Source organism: Corythoichthys intestinalis, chromosome 2 (assembly GCF_030265065.1).
Source record: "Corythoichthys intestinalis isolate RoL2023-P3 chromosome 2, ASM3026506v1, whole genome shotgun sequence".
Taxonomy (NCBI): domain Eukaryota; kingdom Metazoa; phylum Chordata; class Actinopteri; order Syngnathiformes; family Syngnathidae; genus Corythoichthys; species Corythoichthys intestinalis.
The window spans coordinates 64,219,909-64,246,921 of record NC_080396.1 but is presented as its reverse complement, the minus strand read 5'-3'; the positions used below and the strand labels follow the sequence as shown (position 1 = coordinate 64,246,921).

At 38.9% G+C, this 27,013-nt stretch overlaps 1 protein-coding gene across 6 annotated transcripts in view; it reads left to right on the top strand.

The window, feature by feature from the left end:
• Positions 1-27,013, top strand: part of tafa5l (TAFA chemokine like family member 5, like) — a 165,794-nt gene that overhangs the window by 127,481 nt on the left and 11,300 nt on the right. For 5 of the 6 annotated variants that reach the window (XM_057818921.1, XM_057818940.1, XM_057818947.1 and 2 more), the window contains one exon: positions 812-1,702. In XM_057818921.1, coding sequence (XP_057674904.1) covers positions 812-1,005 — 194 coding nt within the window. In that variant the 3' untranslated portion in view covers positions 1,006-1,702. Of the gene's footprint in view, positions 1-811; positions 1,703-25,134; positions 25,190-27,013 lie in introns of those variants that run through there. The other variant, XM_057818957.1, reaches the window with a different exon arrangement.

Here is a 27,013-nt window from a genome sequence, read left to right as displayed (position 1 = left end):
TCAAAAATCAGATTTCTTTATTGTATTTCTACAATTTCATAAAAGCAACGAAATAATTAATATTGTAATGAAGTTAAACTTGAGGTGGCATTATACAACAGAGTAGTCACGTGGTGCATTGGATGCACTGCAGCGAAAATAAACATTAAATCATTATGTCATCATCAATCATTATTATTATTATTATTATTATTATTATTATTATTGTATTTTTAGCCAACTTAGTCATTTTGATAGTAGGCTAATATAGCTAATGCATACATACAGCATGTGTTTCTGTCATTATTAGGCTTATTTATGGCTTTCAATTTTTTTTTTTTTTTGGTCTAATGTGGCTCTTTCAATGTTTTGGTTTGCCGACCCCTGCTCTAGTGTAATAACAGTAAAGTACACAATACGGCTCATTACAGTATGAAGAGTTTCACAGTGCATTTTTTTTTTTTTTTTTTCTTTTTAGCAAAAGGTAAGCAGATTTGCTCACTCATATGTTAATAAGAGTATTAAGAACTTACAGTATATCAAAATGTTATTTTATTGTACATTTACACAGGTAACAAAACGTGCAGTTAAATAGCGTTTAATCATATACTCTACATAAGGTCCATGCAATTAATTGACATTTTACAGCTCTAAAACAAACGTAATTTGCCCCTGCCTCACACCGTTTTTGGCAATCAAGGAAAAAAATTTTGCCATACTTCAGGTTTCTTGACACATGATGCTGTCAAATGTTTTGTTGTGTTTTCCTTTCAAATGATTTGGAATCATCTCTCTTTCCACCTAACCCTCTGCCCGCCCCCTTCCCCCACAGCGCGAATTGTGCGTAGTCGTCAGTGGTGTGAGATGACTCCCTGTGTGGAGGGCGAGGTCTGCAGCCTCCTTTTCAACCGCTCAGGGTGGACCTGCACCAGAAGCAGCGGACGCATCAAGACCGTTACGGTAATTATACCAGATCGTGAAACTGTATTATCACTGTATGTACAGTACATGATGTCAGATGTTTAACATCAGTTTTTGAGGAAAGTGGGTGTACTCTTTTCTTGATGCTCTATTGGCGAAACTTAAAAAAATAAAAAAATTAAAAAAAGACTTTGAAAGTGACAACTAAGTTCTTCCCCCATTATTGTTATTCCTTATTATGAGGAACTAATACAGGACGTATCACACTGTCGCACATTCTTCCGAGTGGCATAACGTGTTCCTTAGTTTTAATGCAATGAATTTTGACAATTTTGTATTATGATTGCTATGTTTTGTAAAGATAATTGGCCAAAACCTTTTATTTGCACTCATACAAATCTGCATGCACTCCAATCAATAGGCCATGTCCGCATTTAATAAAGGGAAGCTATTTTTAATTTTAATTTTAAAAAGTTTCCCTTAAACCTGAAATTGTCTCAAGATGTATGTCTCCATACGAAAAGACTAGAACACTGTCTCAGTAAGCTGTGCTGGCCTTTGGGGTTGCCCATGTGTCTGTTAGCCAAAGTAGAACGTGTGGCATGTAGGCTACTTGTTTCCAGCTCAACTTGTTGCTTATGGTTATGGAAGAAGAGCTAAAGATCATAGACTTTGTAATGTATTGACGTGACACGGGACACAGAGCACAGGGCTGATTCATAAGGGGCCTATCTCCGTCAAAGCTGACCGAGTGGAAACACAGACAAAGAGCTTTTTCTGTTGAAAATTCTTGTGAATATTATAGCTAATAGCTATGGATGTAAAACAGTCTTGATTCTTGGTTAAAAGCAAAAAAAAAAAAAAAAAAAAAAAAAAAAAAACGTGCAGTTCGCATTTATTTTACGTAAATATTGCGAACAATAACGCTAGTCAGTAAGCATTAGTGGCCACCATATGTAAACAAAGAGCTTTTTCCGTAGAAAATTCTTGTGAATAAAAGCTTAAATCCCTACACTCTTTATAGATATGGATGTAAAACAGTCTTGATTCTTGGTTAAAAGCAAAAAAAGACGGAGAGTTAGGATTTATTTTACGTAAATATGTCGAATGTACTGCTAGTCTTTAAGTCACTGTGGCGGCCCCCTTAGTACAACAAAGAGCTTTTTGCGTTGAAAATTCTTTAGAATAAGTGATCAAATCCCTGAATTCTTTATAGATGTGAATGTAAAACTGTCTCGACTCTTGGTTAAAGGCAAAAAAATGCGCAGTTAGCAGTTATTTTACGTAAATGTTGCGAAGTATAATGCCAATGCTGTAGCAGCTAATTTCTCCCATTGATTTTTGTCACAACGCTTCAAAATGGTATGAAAAATATATTAATTACCTTGAATCCTTGAACAAATCACTCCTGAGTCAATCCTTCCTGTTTGTATGCAGTACAGCTTTCGTACTTTTTCAACCTAAATCCGGCATTAGATCGGTGCATGTGACTGACTGCTAATAAATGAAGGCATGACGCAGTGAATGGGGAATGTGTCACGTCAATATATTGTGAATATATTAGCAATATATAATGCTAAAGATTTAGTTTTAAAAGCAACATCTTGGTCAGGAGCATCTGTAGCAAGAACCCAACACATTGATGCTAATGCACAGCCATGTGAGATTTCGAGCTCCTGTGTCATCATCTCGGGAAAACTGAAAACATGCTGACAATACGGAAATTCAAGGACAGCATAAGAGCACAAAAGATTGCTGTCAAATAACAGGGTGTCATACTTCATATACCATGACCAAAGACACAGGAAAGCCAATATAAATCAGCATGTTTGATGTCCTCATGATCAGCATTGACAATAACGGTGTTACAGTATAACAGCGTTTTCTAGCTGTGTTTTTTCTTTTCAGTAGTGAGTAATCTACTGTAATTAATTAATTTTTCCATCTTTGCAACTCTGTTACCGTTACTGACGATGTGAAGGGGCACGTTACTACAATTTGGTTGAATAAAGCGCGAGTTGTCTGATTTTGTCACACATCAGCTACCTGGTAGAGAGCTGACGCCATTGCAAACGCGATGATGATTGGCTAGGTGGGAAGCTCATGCCCTACTCGCTCATGTGGTCTCATTGCACACTCTGGCAAACACAACAAGACAGCAATAATGGCGATGGGCCAGGGAATTTCAAGGGAAGCGTTCTCAAACTTGTTACTTTACGGAATATTTAAAATAGTTCTGCTTATTGTGCAGTGGGCCTAACATAGTTTCAGAGATTTGCACTGGTTAATGGTCAGTTTAGATTTGTGTTTTCCTGACAGACTAATATATTTGTTTAATATAAATAACAAATGTTGTAAGATACTGTGTATATTGTTTTTATTGTTCAATCAGTTAATATAAATGTCTTTGATGTGAAAGATGTTATAGAATGTATAATGAAATAACGTGTAGAACATGAAAAGTAACGTCAGTTACTGTTGTCATGGTGAGGTACACAGCGTCAGAGGTAAAACTGTGGCCGTTTATTTATCTATTCATTTTTTAAAAAATGATATTTGCTCTTCCTCTCCTCTATCGTTCTCATTCACTAGCCTTTCTTGTCTCTTGCTCATCCTACCTCCTCTGTCCGACTGCCTTGGGCATCTGCGGCAGATTTTACGCATGCTTTGCACTTGTGTCATAATCTATTCTGACAGCATACTTAGGTTCATGTTTGTGTGTGTATGCTATCGTGTGTGTGCTTGTGTCACATGCACCAAAATGTGTTTCTTTGCATTTTTTCAATTAGAATGGCTAAGGACAGGTTCATTTAATTGTGATGCTGTTGATGGTTTTAGGAAAACAAGGTTGTGCATTAAAAGTTATTAAAATGGAGTTATGTACAGTAAGCACAAGCAAGTAGATAAATGTAAAATAAAAATGAATCATGAGACATGATTATAGTTTTTCTCAATTGCTGAAACACTAAATCTCGACCTAAATCTTGCTCAAGAGCCATTTTTCACACCTGCAACCAAGGCTGCCATTGGGCACTGGTTTTGGCGTTTCCCATTGCATCCAATTTGCATAGGGGATGGCACTTCTTTGCTTTTGCCCTGACGCATGTGTTGAAGTAGCATATGTCCTTTATTGAAGTATTCATATTTGAAGAAGAAATGCCCATTTTTTAATTAGGCATTAGTACAATACTAGCAGTATGGCCTGGCATTTGTCAGGTTTGTGCAATGTGAACGCAATGCAACCAGATGGCAGATAAAACATACCTCCCTTAGAAATGCAGCTATAATGGAGGTAAAAGGACATCATAAAGAGGTGGATGCACGCTAGTTTTACCATCACTGTGCACAGCATTGAGGCGAGCGACGAGAAGAATGAGAGAGAGAGACACTTTTTATTTTTCACACTTGCTGCTCTTGTGCCCTATACACCTCTAAAACCCAAGAGACAGCGCCTTTATTGAACATCAAACACCAGAACATAACAACTGCAACCACCACTCTCAGTCATGGTTGTCGCAACTACCCATGAACCATTGCGGGCGTAACACATGATGAATAATAGTCGCTACAGTACGACTATCCAGCTTTTAAAAACATTCTGGAAATTTGTACTTTTTTTTTCTTTTTTAATCCAGCGTCTTGGTGTAGAGTACTCAAAGCCACAACATATCATTACAGCACATTTAAATTTGTACATGAAAGCGTTAAGCCAACTGCGACATTGCAATCTCAAGAGACGCGTCTTTTGCCCAATCAAGGATTTCCTACGCCTATTTTCTGAGTTTCAAATTAATGTTCCTCACTAAATGGAGGCTTACAGAGATCAAACCCATCTAAGAATATTCCAGGAACATAAAGCATAACTTCGAAAATTTCGTCAAAATTTACCCAGCTTTTTCGGAGTCCATAGGGACCAAACACACATACAAAGACATATTTATTTATGGCGAGAAACACTCAGGTGACTTGAAGTTCCGCCCTGAGACCCCCAATTTGGCCAAATTTCAAAATTGTCCTATATCCATGTGTAATACATCATTGGAAAGCTTAAAATCTGAATTTTCTGGGGGAAGAAAAATTTTGAACAGGAGGGCATTTTTTTTAAGCAGTGAAACCCTAACTCGAGGTGAGAGCATGAGAGAGCATAAAAAAAGGCACCATGATTTTAACGTACTTACCTTGTTTCGATCCAAAAACTCCATGTAGCATGTCTCACCGAGTGTCAGGACACAGCTGTGAATGACCATAGCCATATTTTGGGGGGATTTTATTGGTGAAACATGGTAATATAACAAGGATCGCGATGCAGAAATCGCAGACATCAAGGAGTGGTCGAGATTTGCGTTTTCATATATTTACCATTTTAAATGTTGTTTTTCTTTGTTTGGATCGATTATTTATCATCTAAAATATTGGGGAAAATGCAACAGTTACAAAAAAAAAAAAATACAATTAAGAGATAGTTATGAAGTATATATCCGTGACTTATTTACAGACACTATTTTTTTTTCATTGTGATATAATTTGTTTAGAAGTTTAAAATATGCGAGTGAATAATTTTTTTTAAGTCTTTTTTTTTTTTTAACTAAATATTAGACAGCAATTATTGATTCAAAGCAAAAAAATTACAGACATTTTAAATAATACATATAATTATTTACCTTCTTTTTATGGCTGGATTGAAACAAAAGTGGTTGCGCGATGTCTGTAAACGGGGGTCTCCATGGTAAAACGGACAAATTAAAAATAGTGTTGTGTTTGAGGGGCTTAATGCGCCATGAAACTGCTATGGCAGCATATAGACATATTGTTCTATCAAACACAACAGGTCTTTTGGCTTAAAATACAGCAATTTATTTTAAAGAGGGGTGCAAGAGCAGAAACTGCTTTTTTAGCCTTGTCTGTGTTTTCCGCCATATAAGTATAGATTCAGATGAATCTGTAAGATTTAAAACCTCTTTCTCGGGAAATTCATCTCACAAAAATAAAATTTTATATGTTCTTGATGGTCATAGTTAATGTTACCTTAGCTTAGTGTGTTAGCATCTGGATGCTAGAGAAGAAGGCTTCAAGATCAGATAGAATGTGTACCAACATGAACCTTGTCAAATGATATAGGAGCCATCAGGAGGACAATGTAGATTTGTGAGAGCTAGCCGCAAATGGCTCTAGTCTTATTCACACTCGGGTCTGCTATCTGGACCGAGCCTTTAAATTAAAGTCGACATGCTCCCTTAGAGGATGATTCACAAGTTTTGTGATCCAATTAAATGCGTCACTCTTCATGATTAAACAATTTTATGATGCACTGCATAAAAACCAATAGAGGAGTTTTCATTTGAGCAGCGGTTTCCAACTCCTTTTTGTTGCGGGCCACCTCATAGTTACGGTTTTCCTCAGGCTGCTGTTATGACTGTGAATTCATATAAAAATATGGTCGCTGCACATGATCACATAATACAACACAGTGATGGACAATTAGTGTTGAAATCAGAAGCCAGTAAAAAGTATTTGTTCAGCTATTATTCAATTTATTTTAAAAGGGAGATTGATAATACAAAAAAATCTTGAAATATCTCGACACTATTAAAACTGAATTAGAAAGTGAACTGACAATTATGCTATTCACATGATTTGTTATTACTGGCCACAGAAAATGGTATAGCGGGACTATCTTTCAACTATCAATCTATCTATCTGGATTAGATTGAGTGAATTTTATGTGCTGGGCCAGCAGGAACCTTTTCACCATGGAAACACCAAGCGATAACTGCAACTAATCACCCTCACATTCATTGCGTGACTGAGTGGGAACAGAATCACTCCACTTTGAGTGATTTTCCCTGCAAACACTTCTGTAAATTTGCACCTCAGAGGAAATGTATACGTATATAAAATATATAAAGTGGAAAATCTGATTTCTGGAGAAGCTTTGGATCACTTCTTGTAGATTTTCAGTCACTCCCTTATCCTTAAAATTTGGGGGCATTTTTGGGTCATGTTCATTCATTTGCCCCTCCCAGGCAAAATGGATTGGGGCATGAGCATTCCCAGCCAGTCCTCCCAGTTTAAACAAATTTGACGCCCATCATTGTCAATAGTGGGCAATGAATTAATTGTGGGTCAATTCCTTGTTAAATTTAGGATACAATATTTTTTGGATGTCAATATTTTTTCATAGTTTGGCCGGGGGTGTGACTTATACTCTGGAGCGACTTATGTGTGACATTAGTAACACATTACTATATCATTTTACATGTTTATTTCATACTAAACTGCAAGAGGGGGCTCAACGTCTGTGTTTCAACATTTGTGGTAACTTATAAAAACAACTGTGAAGGTCTGAAAAAAATGGCACCCAAAAAAATTATATTCTGCAAATTACAAGATGCAAATAGTGAAATATGCAGCCTTAAATAGTAATCGAGCAGCAGAAAGAAAGTATGGAGTTATCTGTTTACGTGTCATGTAACGATAGCATACCGTACACTTATTCGGCCTGTTGTTCTGTATTCTCTTCTTATTTTAAATTGCCTTTCAAGATGACATGTCTGTTCTTGTTGATGGATTTTATCAATTTTTTGGGCTGGTGCGACTTATTGTCTGAAAAATACGGTACTTACAGGTCACATTTTGATTTTGGGTCAGTTCCTTTAGATTTTGTGGCTTTTTCAGGTCATATAAATGGGGATACTGGAAATAAATGGAGATGTTTCTTTCTTGGTGGAACCTTATGTTTTTCAAAAACTTTGTTGCTTTTGTGCCCCTTATTTTCTTGAATCTTTTTTTTTTTTTTTTTTGAATGTGTAAATACACTTTGAAATTAGTCATTTGGTATATTTTTTCTTCTATTGGAAATAAATGAGGCTTCGCTTTTTGTGGCAAAACACACTTTTGTCGCAGCCGTACATGATGGGAGAAATCAAAAGAGCCTGCATCATTATCGAAACGTTTCCAAGTTGGAACAGTCAGTGTAGGATCAACAACGTAAAAAAGCCCTCAGCCCAGCCGACGATCTCCTTCTCCCTGCCCCTCGCGTACTGCTGCTGAACAGCGGCCCAGAAAAATTCTCACGCCGCTCTCTTGAGTTTGTTACTTTAATCCAACAAAAGGCGTCAACAAAGGAGAAAACCGAGAGTTCCAAAAACATAGAAAGTAAAGAGAGATGCCAATCCAAACAGGGGGAGAGAGAGAGAGAGAGAGAGAGAGAGAGAGAGAGAGACACAGAGCCACTTCCTCATACTGTATATATCCTATGTCGTCAAATGTGACGTCACAAACTAGTTCCGCAAATCAAATCCCACAGAACCAAAACAAATTATTCACAACTAACGTAAACATCTAACTAAACATTATTTAGGCACCTATAGTCAGGATCGGTCAAAGTGGATGGGGGGGGGACTAATTATCCACAATTACGTTTGCCAGCATAAGTGATTACAAAACATTGGCCAAATTGTCTTCACTTTTTAAACACCACACGCGTTGCTTTCCATTGTTTCATGCAATCTTCGTTTAGCATTCCAAACTCACCAATTTACTTAACACAGAGCATCTTAGTGGTTTTATTCTACCTTATTTGTTTTTCCATTAATGTGAACTTGCCATGTTATGTATTCCATTACTCTTTCTCATCTCAACACGGATAAGGTCTATTGTGGTAAAATTACTCACATCCTTGAGTGTGGAATAGTGAGAGGTGTAAAGCATTAAGTTCTCTTGAACTGCATCTTCTTGCACTGAAGGATGATGAGCAGTAAAAATGTGCACAGAAAAAACTCGATGTATTTGAAATAGCCTTCTTGCCGTTCAGATTGGAAGTGTTGCCGTGAAATATCAATACTAAAAGTGATATGTTATTAAATTTGAATGTCATACAGTACTGTATGTGTTGTGCCCTCAAAAATTCTACCCCTGCCTGTTTCCATTGTAGACAAATAATATTCAAATTGTGCAGCAGCAAAGCAAGCAGTGGTGCACTTAATGCACCACTGCTTGCTTACAATAGACTTCAACATTGATGCACTAAAATTAGCCCTCTTACTTTCTTTTAAAAGACTGCTTTTAAAACAGTATATTGATATGACTTTGAATTTTATGAGTTGTTCTGATTGCCAAATCATGTTTTTAATGAGTGACTTTTTAAAAAATTAGGCAAAGGACCGTGTGTTCAGCTTGTGTTTACTTGACTTGCGATTTCATGTACATTTGGCATCATACATTACACTAATACTACATGAGCCTATTAGTTTTGCCAGCCAAATTGGCAGCGATACTTCATTGCTGAGGGCCATGTGTGACTGTTATCTAGAGAGCAGTGACAGTAATCATTTATTCATGTTGCGTTTCATACTGCCGACGATTAAAAAAATAGCTTCTAAAAAAAAATGTTAAAACATCAGATTTAGGAAATTCAACAAGATGTTTCATTCAGTTGACGCAGCACTAGAGGTGACATGGAGGTGAAAAGTTCAGTACGTCCAACCCTCCTCTATGCACCGAGTCTGCATATTAACACTGTGAGCCCCGACTGTGGATTTCAGACTTCCATATTGGTAAGGTAGTAAAGCATATTAAAATGTCTTCTAAAAAATGTTAAAACATCAGATTTAGGAAATTCAACAAGATGTTTCATTCAGTTGATACGGCACTGGAGGTGACATGGAGGTGAAAAGTTCAGCACGTCCAACCCTCCTCTATGCTCCGAGTTTGCATATTAACATCTGTGAGCCCCGACTGTGGATTTCAGACTTTCATATTGGTAAGGTAGTAAAGCATATTAAAAGGTACTGAAAACATTAGATACAGTAATATATGATTTATAATGATTTGACTGTAGAGCAAATTGGTACTCATACTCATCGGTTATTGATATTTCCAGCTTTATTTATTTATTTATTTATTTATTTATTTATATTTATTATGTGATCAACCAGATGACAATGGCTTGCTTGTCATTTTGCTCGCTTGTGCGGAAATTGTGTCATGCATATGAACCATGAGTTAAATAGAAAGACATTGTAATTTTAATTTATGTTGCTCAACATTACTCAATATTTTCATTATATACTTAAAATGATCTAGTTTAATGCAGCCTAATAGTTTTCTTTTCATGTTGTCGTAGATTGGACTGGTTCAAAACGAATGTCACAAGCAGCCTAGCTCTCCAGTCTTTTTTTTTTTTTTTTTTTCAGTTTCGAGCTAGGATCTTGTGTTATTCTTCAAGTAGAGAGAAAAATACACTCTTGGGTTTCTTTACATTCATCTAGGCGATACGGTGACATGATCATCTGTCTTGGGGAGCTAGTGTGTGGACTGATGCGGAAAATAAATTCAAATAAGTCCGATTGATGCGTTCTCTATGACAGTAAACTGTGATAAAAAAAAAAATACAAAAACATTTTTTTGTGCACTTTTACGTTATTTATTTGTTGTAATGTCAATTTGGGGGGGCTTTTCTCAAGTTAAGCTACTGTTTTGGTTGTTTGGTATTTTTCTGAGCCTATTTATATACCGAATGTATTATTTGGTGCTGTTGTTTCTTGCCATCAGCTGAGGTCTGTAGGTCTTTTCTCTTTCTAGCATGTCAGAGGCTGTATTCGCTCCGTTGTGTTGTCACATCTCGCACATTCTATCCCTCTGCCCTTTTTGAGGTTCTGTCATCGGCAGCCTTTGAACTGCCATTTGTGTTTTAGCTCGTCTCCAGAGCTTCATCTGGTGTGAAATTGTTGGAGCCAAAGGCCATTTTTCAACACTGGCTTTTTATAACACTTCAGGCAACAACAAAAAAAAGGCTTTTCACTGGGTTTGACATGCTAAAGCTTTCAGCAACCCTTTCCACCTCCTAATATATCTGCTTACATTGGGTTTCTGCTGGTACTTCACCTTCATCCAACATTCCCCAAGATCAATCAATCCATCTACTTATCCTCATGAGGGTTTTGAGGATCAGTGGCGGATGCTGGTCTTTCAATGAGGGGAAGCTCAAAGTGTGCCCGCCTGTGAGTGCTTTGTGACTGTGGAGGGGCTCGGAGGCATCCACTGCTCAGTAGGGAAAGAAACTAGAGTGCCAGAAGTCAAGCCTCCAAACACCAAAAATAACAACAACAACAACAAAAAAACACCAGAAATACACCTGATTTTTAACTAGTCGTTTTCAACAAAGCAAGTGTCGCTAGTATGACTATAAAAGTCTCTGGTTCAAATCAGAACAACAGAAGCCAACCATCAGCCAATGTCTCGTTTTGCCAATGTTGGTGGCAATGCACACCATCCACACTGTTTAAAAGACTGTGAAACAATACGAAGGAATGAAAAGTAAGCCACATCGTAACCAGTGATAAGAAGCTATTTCTGTATAAAAGTTGAGCACATTGTAGCGCATAATTTAGTCAACTACATGTACACACAACAATATACATTTAATCACTTATTTTTTTATATGTTGGCGGAATCGGAGCTTCCCATGCAGTCTGAGAGCAATCGCCTCCGGTGAGGATTGTGGATCCTATACCAGCTGACGCAAGTTTTGAGTTTTTCCTGATATTTTCCAAAATTATGGAATGATCTCGCTCTATATTTTTGCCAAAAGTGCCTTGAGACACATTTTTATTCCAGGGCTTTTAACAAAATTGTGGTAGTGTGCCGATAAAGCGCGCCACCTTTTAAATGAATTTGAAGCTGACTGCTAATAGCCTATGAATGAAGTCAGTGCAGTTTTCAAATACATGTCTCTACCTGCACTGGGCATGAAACTAGAGCCCTAGCGTAGAAAGAAAAACAGACAATGGCTATAACAAATGTATATTTTTATTAATTCTGGGGGTTGGTAAAATATGGTTGGCCTTAGTTTTCACACCACTGATTTACTCTAGAACCTGGCCATGCGGCCCGGTGGCAGAGTTGTTTGCATTTCCGCCTAACAGTCCACACAGTTTTGAGATCAAGGGTTCAATCCAGGGCTCCGGCCTTCCTGTGTGGAGTTTGCATGTTCTCCGCGTGCCTGTGTGGGTTTTCTCCGGGTATTTCCTCCCACATCCCAAAAACATACAATGTAGGCTGATTGAACACTCTAAATTGTCACTAAGTGTGACGATAAGTGTACGCGAATGGTTGTTCGTCTCCTTGTGTCCTGCGATTAGCTGACAACCGATACAGAGTGTACCCCGCCACCCATAGTTATCTGGGATTGGCTCCTGTGACCCTCAAGAGTTTAAAGTGCATGTGACACGAAAAAGCATGTTTATTTCATAATACACGTTGTATTTTATGCTCCTGAATGATATGGACCGCTTGGATGTGTGTGGAAGCGATCGCTATATTTATTTAGTTTTTTTAATCCGCGCCATGAAAATGAGTGACTTCTGGCTTCGGTCTTGCATTGAGGAGGAGGGCGCTGTGACGTGTACGGTTGAAGGCGTCCTCTTCACTTTCCAGCCGTACTGTTGTGTATGAGGACTAAGGATTCAGCTGATTTTGTGGATTAGTACGTTTATTTTTCGCATCACGCCAGCCAAACGGCTGCAGAAAAATCTTGCTGTATGAGGGAGAGGCGTGTGCGCCTTTTTGGAGTTTCAAAAGGTTCCCATTCACCGTGGATATTGGCCAAAACAAGCCCTACTACAGTGGGACCATTGGACTTACGAGGAAGTGAGTAACATCTTGTTTTGTATCATGTCAAATACGAATACAGTGATTACCAAGTAAACACTCCAAACTTTCTTTAAATAAAGGACTACTTACGTTTGGTCATTGATAGGCATGTAAAAAGCTCTCCTCGGGCACATTAGCTGCACGTTAGCTGCACAACAACTGCAGCCACCCTCCTCCGGGAAACGAACTGTAAATTGCTCTCCGCCGGGCGGTTTGCCGGTCCGCGAAGACAATTGACAACCCAGTCGTCATGTCAAATAATCTGGGCTAGTTATGTGTGATTTTCCACTTCGAAGACTTTGAAACATCACTCGGTTCGGGTTAGCATGTCGGCTAGCTGTCACGCCTCTTGGTTTATTTACATTCTCCGAAGCCGGGGAAGGGAAATTACATATGTCCGATTTAGGTGTCATAAAATATCGTTCGGGAGGTGCGACAGTAAAGGTGAAGTCGACAGTTTTGACCATTATGGAGTAATTTTGCCATGTCATCCTGAATAAGTGCATTTTTATGATTTCATATTCCATTTAGCACAAGACTGTTATTTGTCATGACCATGCCATTTATTTAGCAATTGGGGAAAATACTTGGATAAAAAGAATATCCTGTAAAAATATTGGAGAAGAGAGACTGAAACAATGACATTTTGCGGCTCTCTTCGTCGCGTTTTCCTCGTTGTGAATACTTCACCCTCGACGGGTTGACTGGTCCTTCTCAAGCCATTTATTTAGCTATTGTGGAAAAATACTTGGATTAAAAGAATATCCTGTAAAAATATTGGAGTACAGAGACTGAAACAATGACATTTTGCGGCTCTCTTCGTCGCGTTTTCCTTGTTCTGAATAATTCCCCCTCAGTGGGCTTAATAATAAAACCGATGAGCCCAGTCTCCTGCTGGCGTCATCCACCTGTTGGGGACGCTCGAGCCCTATAACGGTAGGCGAGGCTAACCGGCAGATTAAAGACTAATTTCTCGTCATCTGCGCTTTGCTAAATTGTTGTATATAGTCGAATCGTCTCAAAATATGATTCTAATTCAAATAATAATGCTATTTAAGACTTTTTTCTCCTGTCGTATGTTCTTTAAGCTACTTTGGAAATGAATGAATGAAAGATCCTGCCCACAATAGAAGACACAAAGAGTGCCTAAACCTATCATGAACCCACTCAATATTTTTTTTTAAATGTTTGCGTTTTTTTGTTTAGCACTGATCTTTATTGGTGCCCTCTCAAAAATTTAAGTGGCACACCTCATTTGAAGTGCGAGACTATCATTTATTTACAATACTCAATGTTTACAAGTTATGTTGAAAGGGGGCACGTCCAGCTCAGTGTGGCGGTCCAAAAATTTCCGGAGAATCACACAGCAAAGTGCTGGTGTGCTGGCAGGAAATCAATGTTTTCCACGTCCTAGAGTGTTGTGAGCGGCCACGGATGATGAGCACTGGTTGCTTGGGTCTTGTCCTGTGGGGCCACAGTCACCTTGTTACTCTTTTAATTAGATTAGAGGGAGCAGTTCATCGTGCTTCCCTCTTGTGCTGCCTCAGCATTCTCCTCCAACTTCAAGAAGGTCCCCAGACGATAACCTAGACCTGTGGAAAGAGACAAGTTGATCCATTTTGAGCTCGGATACTGAGAAACCTTGAAAGAAAAGAACACAAGCAGCGATGTCCAAAGTCTGGCCCACGGGCCATTTGCGTCTCGCCTTCCATATTTTTGTGGCCCCCGGCAGGAAATAACATTGAACGCAGCACACAATTCTATCTTTCCCAGCTTGGCTTAATTGCTATGTCCGGTAGAACAACGGTATTAACAAGGAACATTTGTAACAAACAAAATTCTTAAGAAATGTTTTTTTGTGTATAAAATCAATGTGAGCATTGAACTGCTCAAAAGAAATGAACCCTTTTAAGAGGAACAACTTTACAGTTCAGCTGCAGTTATTTTGTTATCCAAAGGCGATGAGGGTTCTCGAAAAAATGTTTTCAATGTCAACGCACCTGCTGCTCGCCTCATTCTTTTATGTTTCGCGCTTTCAGCGTGACATTTTGCCCCTGCTGCTCACGTCCACGTCACACTGGGAAAGCGCGCAGAAACCGTGGGATGAGTCTCGACTGCTAGGAAATCATACTCTTTCATCCATTCAATGTTGAAAGATAGCCGCTGTTTTGGCATGTTCGCTAGCACTGTGGTAAAATCTCGGTGAGGAAATGACGTCGTCAGATAGCCGCATGTGAAGCTTTGTTTACATTTTATCGAACCAATGATATAGGACGTTTTAAACTGAAGCCACTCTTGGCCATTCAGAGACCACTTGTGACAACCTTGTGGCTGAGTTGCGTCACATAAACTGATCCGCGGCCAATTTTCTTTAAAAGCCAAACAAATAGTGTCCGGCTACTAAGGTTGTGCCGGATGCCGGACACATTACTGAAAAGGCTGAGTGTCCGTCCTAAATCCAAACAGGTGGTTGCCCAATACACAAATAGAATGAAATATAACTAATCTAAGAAGTCAAGGCTCCAGCACTGAAAGTCCAAAGTAAACACCACAAACTTTCAATAAATAAAGGAATGTATACTTACATTTGGCCACGCACGCACACGAAGGAAACTTCTCACACACATCTAGCATGTGGCTGCTGTCAACTCGACTGCAGGCCGCTCTCTCAACGTTAACGCCTTGAGTATTTATTCATGCCCTTTTCATGTTGCACATGTACAGTGTATCACAAAAGTGAGTACACCCCTTACATTTCTGCAGATATTTAAGTACTAGTATATCTTTTAATGGGACAACACTGACAAAATGACACTTTGACACAATGAAAAGTAGTCTGTGTGCAGTTTAAATAATAAAGTTAATTTATTTCCCCCCTCAAAATAACTCAAAATATAGCCATTAATATCTTAACCCCTGTGAACAAAAGTGAGTACACCCCTTAGTAAATACGTACATCCTTGAATGTCCAAATTGAGTACTGCTTGTCATTTTCCCTCCAAAATGTCATGTGACTCGTAACAGGAGTGCTGTCGGCATTGCTGCAAAGATTGAAGAGGTAGGGGTCAGCCTGTTAGTGCTCAGACCATACGCCGCACTCTACATCAAATTGGTGTGCATGGCTGTCATCCCAGGAGGAAGCCTCTTCTGAAGACGGTACATGAGAAAGCCCACACGTCTCATCAGACCATAGGACATGGTTCCAGTAATCCATGTGCTTTGATGACATGTCTTCAGCAAACTGGTGGGCTGACCCCCACCTCCTCAATCTCTGCAGTAATGCTGACAGCACCCCTGTAACGAGTCACATGACATTTTGGAGGGAAAATGACAAGAAGTACTCAATTCGGACATTTAGGAATGTACATATTTACTAAGGGGTGCACTAGCTTTTGTTGCCAGGGGTTTTAGATATTAATGGCTATATTTGGAGTTATTTTGAGGGGAAAATAAATTAACTATTATATAAGCTGCACACAGACTACTTTTCATTGTGTCAAAGTGTCATTTTGTCAATGTTGTTCCATGAAAAGATATACTTAAATATCTGCAGAAATGCAAGGGGTGTACTCACTTTTGTGATACACTCAATATTTATGATGTAAGTTTCTTTAGCACCTCTGGATGATACTGAGAATCCAACTAAATGTAAAAGGCTGCTTATTCATCGCCACAAAAGCTTGGAGAGCACAATCTGACAGAACACATTACATAACGTTACTAAGTAACTAACGTTATAGCTAGACATACATTCGACCTGTAGGGTTTCTCATTTTTAAGTTGCAAGTGGTAGCATTTCACCTCAATTATAATAATGACATGTTGCTCCACTGCATACTGCAACCCCTCTTTGTTTGCTTCCAGAACAAATTTATTTAAGAAAAAAAAAAAAAAAAAAAATTCTAACAGGTCTATTGCCAGCTGTGGTAGTGCAAATTCAGAAATTTTAACTCCCCCCATCATCCCTGAATCATTCGTTCACTCACTCACTTTTCTACATGCAACTATGGCTTGGTTAACATAAATGTTTTATCGAGAACAGGGATTTGTATTGTTGCATTTGTAAGGGTAAGTTGTATGGAAAAGGAATGCATTCATGTTTTCAAGGGAAAAAAAAAAAAAGTGTTGTGGGGAGGGCGCTTGAGTTAGATGTTGCGATTTTTCTTTTCTCACTAAATGCCACAATGGGTCCTTCTTTTTGGTCTTGTGAAAATGGCCACCCAGAGGCGTTTGCTTCAAGTTAAATGATCAGTGTGATTGGTCTTGTCAGTTGTACGTTCTGTTGAACCCTTTTCACACACATATCTAGGGAAATTCCCGTGTAAGGTGACGCGGGATTTACTTGCGTCATTGCTTTCACGCATGTAGAGATGTCCCGAGAATGACACAGGTTGGACACTTTCACACACTTGTTCCCTGTTGCCCACTGGCACTTTCTGTGCGGGGAGGGCTGCTGGCGCAATTTTATAATCCGGACATTACGTCATTTTTGGTCAGCATCAGCTGTCAAAATGTTGGTAAAATCATGTTTTGTTCAAGAGTGAGCGTTCCCGACGTCGTAACTGCAGCTGTATTTAAGCCCAGGCAATGCAAGAGAAGGGTGTCGAGATATCACGGACCCATTGTGTTGTTCCCCCTTGTCTGCAATCGCATGTATTTTTGTTTGTATTTATAAAAAACCTTGAACGGATTCCTCCGTTGTTTCTTGCTTTAAAGTACAACCTTGTTTCCGCAGTAGCGGACCCTAATATCTGCAACAAAATAAACCACACATTCCAAAGATGGACGATGGACTCTCTTCCTTTCCATTGTGTCATTCCCCTCTTTCCGCAATCGTGTGTACTTTTGTTTGTATTTAATAAAACCTTGAACTCTTCCCTCAGTTGTTTTCTGATTTTGATAATTGTGATGTTTGTTTACTGCTTTTCATTTTACTGCGAAGAGAGAGAAATGTGACTATTGGCCCGCCATGATATTTACGTCATCAGCCATCGTGCTGTGACCCGGGAATTCAATGCCTGCTTTCACGCACACCGCTTCCCGGGAAAGTCACGGACATTTTACCAAGACGCGTCCCGTAAAATGTCTGTGTAATCACCGTACCAGTCGACTGGGGAAATTGTTTTCACATACAACGGTTAAATACTGCGATATTCCCGGTGTTTCCGAGTGTGTGAAAGGGGCTTTTGTCTTTGTGAGAGTGGGACCATGTGGCCATTGGTTTCCACGCGCTCACATAAGAAGTTATCGGGGTAAATCAAAGCAAAACTGATGGTTACCAACGTCAACACAAATTCAGCAGCCCAAGTCTGGGGGATATTTCGGCTTCAAAGTGATTGAGCGAGGCGAGCTTCCAGTATACCGAAATTGTTTTTGTCCCGAGAGTTAACACTCCCTGCCTCATGAGGCCTTTTGGTTGACAAAGTGAATACAAACGAACCACTGCACACAAACACATTGCCAAAGAAAGACTGCATTTGAATAAAGTCAATAAGCCAGCATTTCGAAAAATACCGCAAAGCAAAGCTGTGAATCTTTAAAACTGGTAAATATGCACAAACTTCTTTCCACCATCTTGAATAAAAAATATATCTTGATTTGAATTTTTAAAAAATCTTAAGCAATTCAACCTTTCAGAACTTTCTTTATAGTTTTTAAAACTAATATAATTGGAGGCTTACTAACATTTATTAATTATGATTATTTATTAACAGATGATCTTTGAAGTAGGGGCGCACGATATCCAATTTTTGAGACCGTTACCGATATCGATAACTTCCTGCTCCTCAAAGCCGATACCGATATCGATAACCGATAATAAATATATAATTTTTTGAATGTATATTTTTTGAACACCTGGAGGTTTAAAAAAAAAAAAAAAAAAAAAAACTAGTGGTGGATTCAACATAGATTTGTGCCTTTGACCTCACCAGATTTTTCATAATGACATGAACATTATTATGAACAAAACAAAGACAAGAATAGTCTTGACTTTAAATAAAGTGCCAATATTTATTTTTCAAATAAATATAAATTGAGTCAATCACAATCAATTAGTCAATATTATTGAAGATATGTTTCCTGAATAATGAGTACTGAACTAAAACATAAACCCAACAGGTATTGTGCTTTGTCATCAAATAAAAATATTTGGTGCTACAGCAGAGGAGACTGTTGTGGTCTTGGTCCATGGAACAACTTTCTTAACCTGGGAGACAGGTTAGGACAGCAAGCCTATCAATAACCAAAAGGCCTCTCAATAACTTACTAACTTATAACCAACACTGTAAAATGCAAACATTATACAGTAAGGTTCATCACTCATTCCTCATAACAAAAATATGGTAGAGCAAAAAGGATTAATGGCTTTCCTTATAATAACCAATATCAATCTTTAAAACACCATCGAAGCGATTGTCATCTTTTCAGTGGCTTATTAAGATGTGTTTCTCGCTAGTCGTGCGGCACACTTGAGCGTGACGTCAAAGAAAGGGAGCGCTTGATATACAAACGCACACATCCCAATCCACCGACACCGTGCCAAAAATATTAAAGTACATGTACTGTCCAAAACAGTGCGTTTCACTTCTGCACTGACCGACAGCCATCTAAAAATGAATGCACTTCCATAAACCACAAGGCTTGGTCTTTTCTTGCTTTTTTGGGAAGACACTTGTCTTAATATTGTGAAAGTACAACAGAAAAATAGACATATTCAATACTCAATGTACAACAAACTGCACAATACATTTATATACACAACTATTATATGTAAAGCATAGCACACTAGCTTGAACTACTAGCCTTAAGAATTGGCTGGCTTCAATAACACGATTTATGAAGTTCTGTACATGTGACCCTTCACCACAGAAGTGAACATATATTGCACATCCATATGTTATAGTAAACATAAAATACTTACAGACATATATTTCCGAGCATTCACGATTGTCAATACTACCGCTAGACACTGCACTGTGTAAGTGAATGAGCTTGTGAGCAACACAAAAAATAGATGTAGCGAATTACTCTGACCGGCAGGTGGCAGCAATGCCCCGCAAATGTTCAACTGATTTCCCATACTGGTGTGTAGCGCAGCACAGTACATACGGTATTATCGGTCCTATTAACAATGTTATTGGATTTATTGGGATGACGTCATAGTTCCTATTATCGGGCCGATAATTATTGGACCAATAATTATCATGCACCACTACTTTGAAGTCATCACAGAGAGCATCGGGCCAGGATCGGTTACGCAACAATAGAAACAGAAATCATCATTAATATTGTCACCTTTTAAATATGCCGTCATGTCAAAAAGAATGTTTTTTTTCCACGTGTTTCAGCAACAAATTGTCAAAAACAGAAAATTTTTTTATTGGTTTAGGTGAAATTTTTACCTGATAGTCTAATCGGTCAAAGGCCCTTTAAATGAATCAAATCATGGCAAATTTTGTAATATTGACAAATGTCATATCGTTGTCCAAAGGATCGATATCGTATCTTCTTGAAAGTGATTATTTATGCCCCCACTTCTTCTAAAGTCAGCTTTAGACAGGGCTATAACCATACCCTTTCTTTTCATCTTTGTCTGCCAGGAGGCTTAGCAAGGTATTGAAATCTGTCATGTTTGTTCCTCTTGTCCAACCATTCCTGAGCTGCTCCTTGAATGTAATAAAAAGCCAGAGGTTTGCTTTGCAGATCCCATAGCGGCCGTCGTGGCTTTTATCCCTTTGGGCGGCCTCATTTCTTTCCTTGTTTTGATTTAAAGATGCAGTGGAAGTACTTAGCATTTAGATGACATGCCAGAGAGAGGTGTGATGGATCAACAGCTATTCAGAGAACTGAGTTCTGTCACCGGCACCGGCCAGGCCAGTCCTACAGACGTACGAACCGAATGACAGATCACAGGACGACAAGCTGGGCGGGCTGCGGAATACCAAGTCCACGGATGCAAGTGAAACACAACGCCTAGCAAGATCAAGAGGAGAGCAGAGGAATACCAATTCGGGTCTCTAACACTTGCCTTGCTTTGCTCCTGTGATTGGCTAAACACACCATTAGCTTTGTGATTATGATTAGCCGAGTCATTATCTATACAAAAGTGGCTCATTCGCCAATATTAAGACGGCAGGGAAGCTGCTTTCAAGCGCCAGTCAAGAGGAAAGATAAATGACGACATTAAGCCGCTCTTCGTGGGATACCTTTCACAAAAAGTCATGCACAACTAAAAGGCTACTTGGTAACCTTTAGCTTCAATTGTTTTACTTTTGATGCAATTGAAAGACATAGCATCTGTGCTTTTGAATGAACATATGCTCAATGCAGAAAGCCGGTATGTTGAGGGAAGGTTCAATAAAATGTTCCTCTAAGACAGTACTTCTCAAATAGTGGGGCAAGCCCCCCCACCGGGGGGGGGGGGGGGGGGGGGCACAAAGCGATCCTGGGGCTGGTGTCGGAGTAGAATAAACTGTAATTGCGCATCCACTTGGTGGCAGTGCCGCTCTCATTTTCAGCGTGTGGGCAGTATTTTTTAACCAAACAAGAGCACACAGCAAAGAGCACTGGAGATATGAAAAGCTTAGACAAAGAAATATGACGAAGCGTATGTAGCATTTAGCTTTTGACTTTGACTTTTAGTACAGTGGGAGACGAGGAAAGACCAGTCTGTTTACTTTGTCTAAAAATGTTCGCAGAGAACAGGAGGATTTTTTTTTTCAGCGAGTGCCAAATATTGCCAACAATCCTCCCGCTTTGTCAGTGCTACATCAGTGAACCAGCGAGCACTGTCAGCATCCTATAAGGTGGCATACCAAGTTGCCGAGTGCAAAATAACCCCACACCATAGCAAAGGAGCTGATACTGCCTGCAGCAAAAATAAAAACTGTCCCTCTGTCCAATGACACAGTCGTTTTGTTCAATTAATTTTTGTTTTTTCGGTCTAATGGTCCAACATATTGTCCTCATGAGTTAATGTTGCTAATCAATTTGAATTTATTATTGTTTATTTAATTTTATTTTTCAGTATCAAACGGTCAAATATGTATCTTTAATGTATTTTTACAGAATGGATGTGTTTTTTTTTCTTACACTTTATTGTAAGTTGATCTATATTACTTTTTTCTTCAATATTAAAAAGAACACAGTGTTATGCAGAAGTGTACTTATTATAATAATTATACAGTGCCTTGCAAAAGTATTCGGCCCCCTTGAACCTTGCAACCTTTCGCCACATTTCAGGCTTCAAACATAAAGATATAAAATTTTAATTTTTTGTCCAGAATCAACAAAAAAGTGGGACACAATCGTGAAGTGGAACAAAATTTATTGGATAATTTAAACTTTTTTAACAAATAAAAAACTGAAAAGTGGGGCGTGCAATATTATTCGGCCCCCTTGCGTTAATACTTTGTCGCGCCACCTTTTGCTCCAATTACAGCTGCAAGTCGTTTGGGGTATGTTTCTATCAGTTTTGCACATCGAGAGACTGACATTCTTGCCCATTCTTCCTTGCAAAACAGCTCGAGCTCAGTGAGGTTGGATGGAGAGTGTTTGTGAACAGCAGTCTTCAGCTCTTTCCACAGATTCTCGATTGGATTCAGGTCTGGACTTTGACTTGGCCATTCTAACACCTGGATAGGTTTATTTTTGAACCATTCCATTGTAGATTTGGCTTTATGTTTTTGATCATTGTCCTGTTGGAAGATAAATCTCCGTCCCAGTCTCAGGTCTTGTGCAGATACCAACAGGTTTTCTTCCAGAATGTTCCTGTATTTGGCTGCATCCATCTTCCCGTCAAATTTAACCATCTTCCCTGTCCCTGCTGAAGAAAAGCAGGCCCAAACCATGATGCTGCCACCACCATGTTTGACAGTGGGGATGGTGTGTTCAGGGTGATGAGCTGTGTTGCTTTTACGCCAAACATATCGTTTTGCATTGTGGCCAAAAAGTTCAATTTTGGTTTCATCTGACCAGAGCACCTTCTTCCACATGTTTGGTGTGTCTCCCAGGTGGCTTGTGGCAAACTTTAAACGAGACTTTTTATGGATATCTTTGAGAAATGGCTTTCTTCTTGCCACTCTTCCATAAAGGCCAGATTTGTGCAGTGTACGACTGATTTTTGTCCTATGGACAGACTCTCCCACCTCAGCTGTAGATCTCTGCAGTTCCTCCAGAGTGATCATGGACCTCTTGGCTGCATCTCTGATCAGTTTTCTCCTTGTTTGAGAAGAAAGTTTGGAAGGACGGCCGGGTCTTGGTAGATTTGCAGTGGTCTGATGCTCCTTCCATTTCAATATGATGGCTTGCACAGTGCTCCTTGAGATGTTTAAAGCTTGGGAAATCTTTTTGTATCCAAATCCAGCTTTAAACTTCTTCACAACAGTATCTCGGACCTGCCTGGTGTGTTCCTTGGTTGTCATAATGCTCTCTGCACTTTAAACAGAACCCTGAGACTATCACAGAGCAGGTGCATTTATACGGAGACTTGATTACACACAGGTGGATTCTATTTATCATCATCGGTCATTTAGGACAACACTGGATCATTCAGAGATCCTCACTGAACTTCTGGAGTGAGTTTGCTGCACTGAAAGTAAAGGGGCGGAATAATATTGCACGCCCCACTTTTCAGTTTTTTATTTGTTAAAAAAGTTTAAATTATCCAATAAATGTTGTTCCACTTCACGATTGTGTCCCACTTGTTGTTGATTCTTGACAAAAAAATTAAATTTCATATCTTTATGTTTGAAGCCTGAAATGTGGTGATAGGTTGCAAGATTCAAGGGGGCCGAATACTTTTGCAAGGCACTGTATATAAATGATAGTACTGTACATTTACAGTGGCGGCAGTGAGTTGAGGGGGCGCGGAATGTTTATGTCTTCGGGGAGGGGTGGGGTAACATAAAATAATTGACAAGCACTGCTCTAACACAATGGTGTCCAAACTTTTTTCTTCCCTCATAAGACCGCTTTCAGAAAAATCATGGGCTGGGCCAACTTGAAATCCTTCCACTTTCATTGATTAAACAGAGGATTGGAAACGGGTCTAAAAGATTGGGTTTTAAAATGTATTTATTTTAAGTACTAACCCATTGGCTGCCATTGACAGTGAATCCATTTTGACTGGGAGTGCTAGCAGTGATCGTTTTATCACTGTCAGCCCACCCCGGTCAGATTGGATTGGACATCTATCGCTGTCAATGGCAGTGAAACATAATCACTGAATGCTAGCCTTCCCAGTTTAAAATGGATTGGATGTCAATTACTGTCAATGTCAGTGAATAATTTAAGGGCTACAAGCAACAAAATACTATACAGTGCCCTCCATAATTATTGGCACCCCTGAAAAAGATGTGTTTTTAGCTTCTAATATATTTTTTTAATTCAAATAATATGGGACCTTAATGAAAAAAAAATAGAAAAATCCAACCTTCAATACAAGTGCCTTCATTCAGTGGGGAAGCAATCCCACATAAAGAAAAAATTATTTGACATCAAATAATGTGTGTCACAATTATTAGCACCCCTGGTGTTAATACTTTGTACAACCCCCTTTTGCCAACAAAACTAGGTCTGGGGACTGAGATGGCCATGGGAGGAGCTTGATTTTGTGTCTAGTGAACCATTTCTGTGAAGATTTGGCGATATATTTAGGGTCATTGTCTTGCTGAAAGACCCAGTGACGACCCATCTTCAGCTTTCGGGCAGAGGGCAAAAGATTTTAATTTAAAATGTCCTGGTATTTCAAAGCATTCATGATGCCATGCACCCTAACAAGGTTCCCAGGGCCTTTGGAAGCAAAACAGCCCGACAGTATCACTGACCGACCCCAATACTTCACAGTGGGTATGAGGTGCTTTTCAGCATGCGCATCTTTCGTGGCACGCCAGACCCACTTAGAGTGTTTGTTGCCAAAAAGCTCAATCTTGGTCTCATCTGACCAAAGCACACGGTCACAGTTGAAGCCTCGGACCGTGTGTATTTTTGTGTGAGACTTTGTGTGAGTTCTTAGTTATTTCACCTTTTTTTTGCTAAGAACATAATGCCACACATGGTCATTCATAGTTTTATTACCTTCGATGAGATTTTACAATGTAAATAGTCATGAAAAAAAAATGCACGAATAAGGAGTGTACAAACTTTTGGCCCGTACTGTATATAATCCCCAAAGTTAAACATGCTATTTTTTCAATATGTTTTATTTCTTGATTTATGTTTTTACCAAAAAATGAAAAAAGAATCTACCTAAACACTTTTTCAATCTCCCGAACACCATGGGGTGCTGCAGCACCCTCAGCACTCCACTTCCTGCGCCACTGAAGGCTACAGTTTCCTACCTTGATTTCAACATTTGATCCCTGAGCTAATGGAGATGTTTGATTTCATTAACTGATTGACTCCGTATTCAAGTCAGTAGCTGCATCAAGTGTTAAAGCTGAGAAGTGCCACAGAATGTAATCTTAACTCAAGATTCTTGTGTAGGCCGTATTTAATGACATTTTTCTATTTTCTGCAAGCTAATAAAAACTGGGCTTTACTTCCAACACCCCTGCTCTGACACTTATCTTTCTTTTACAGCCTTTGCCCAAAGAGCCGTCGTAGGATGCAGCGGTGGAAAAAAGACAAGGTGGAAGTATGTTGGCACTACATTTATGAATTGGAGACATACAGTAGTTTACATGACTGATTTACACTGTTATACTTCTTGTTGGTGATTTCTTTATTTGAAGTGGTATCATTAATGAAGAGTGCTTGCTACATTAAAAAAAAACAAACCTTTTTTGGAGTAGTAGGTGAAGCATATTTTCAACATACTGGGAAGTTAATAAATACTCACTATTAGCATACTCACATGTTTTTATTTGAATAAATTGAGGTATTTTAGAAACATAATCGTGTTCGTTTTCAGTAGCCTTTGTATAACTTTGGATCATAAAGTGCCAAATGTATTCTACTATGCACGCTCCCGCTGCATTAAGCCACGTTATGCTAATATACAAAATAATACTTTTTTTTCCCCTCCCCTCATATGTGGGTGTATTTGCCATCTTAGACTCCTCCAAGGCGCAACCCATATAATAGAACACATAATTGAAAGTCATATCGAAAGGAGTTTACCACTCACTGTGCTCGACTTTGCTGGAAGGTTTACATCCCTTTCCTTTTTTTCAAAAAAGAGAAAACATATTAGACATTTAGCCTAATTCTTTTCCCAAAGCTTTGTCTGTGAAGTTTTCATATTGGGCAAATCCAGAGGCTTTTGGAATGTGCAGGCTTTACTCCAAGATTGATTTCCCCTCTTCCGCTGAGAAAACAAAATGAATCAGGCACAATTACCAAGAACACTGAGAGAAGGGGAATTGGGGGCACTATAAATATTTATTTGCCAGTATTGGGAATTTGTGCGATTCTATATGGATTCGCCAAATCATATTTAGGTGTCTGAATGATTTAGTTACGAAATCCTGGGTGTTTGTATACTCTTATGCTCAGGCGTGGATATATTAGCATTTACAGATCTTGCTTCTATTAACATTCAAATGGATTTCTCGATCAGATGATAGGACATTATAATCCAAGACAAGTCAAATTTGAATTTAAAGGGAAATACAACACATTTAAAAATGTTGTTAAATAAATTCACGAAACACAGAATTTCCTTTTTCGGCCGTGTAAAAGTGTGTGTGTGTGTGCGTGGGGGGGGGGGGGGGGTTAAATAGAAGCCAATATTTGCTGGAAGTGGTAGCCGACATTTTTAAATGCCAGTACTTGATTTTTTATCTTCTTCATGTGTTTAAGTCTATCAGCTTTTTGTGTGTTGGTAATTTTTAGAGAGACAGCGAGACCAAAAGTGGTATTTGCCACGTGGCAAAATGGATTTTGCCATGTAGCATTTTTTTTGCCATGTGGCAAAATTGATTTTGCTATGTGGCATTTTTTTTTTTGCAATGTGGCAAAACTGATTTTGACACGTGGCATTTTTTTTTTGTATGTGTCAAAATGGATTTTGGTTTGTGGCATTTTTTGGGGGGAACAATGGGGAAAATAAGTTTAGTCAACCACTAATTGTGCAAGTTCTCTCACTTGAAAATATCAGAGAGACCTGTAATTGTCAACATGGGTAAACCTCAACCATGAGAGACAGAATGTGGAAAAAAAAAACAGAAAATCACATTGTTTGATTTTTAAAGAATTTATTTGCAAATCGTGGTGGAAAATAAGTATTTGGTCAATACCAAAAGTGCATCGCAATAATTTGTTATGTACTCTTTGTTGGCAATAACGGAGGCCAAACGTTTTCTGTAACTCTTCATACGCTTTTCACACACTGTTGCTGGTATTTTGGCCCATTCTTCCATGCAGATCTCCTCTAGAGCAGTGATGTTTTGGGGCTGTCATTGGGCAACACGGACTTTCAACTCCCTCCAAAGATTTTCTATGGGGTTGAGATCTGGTG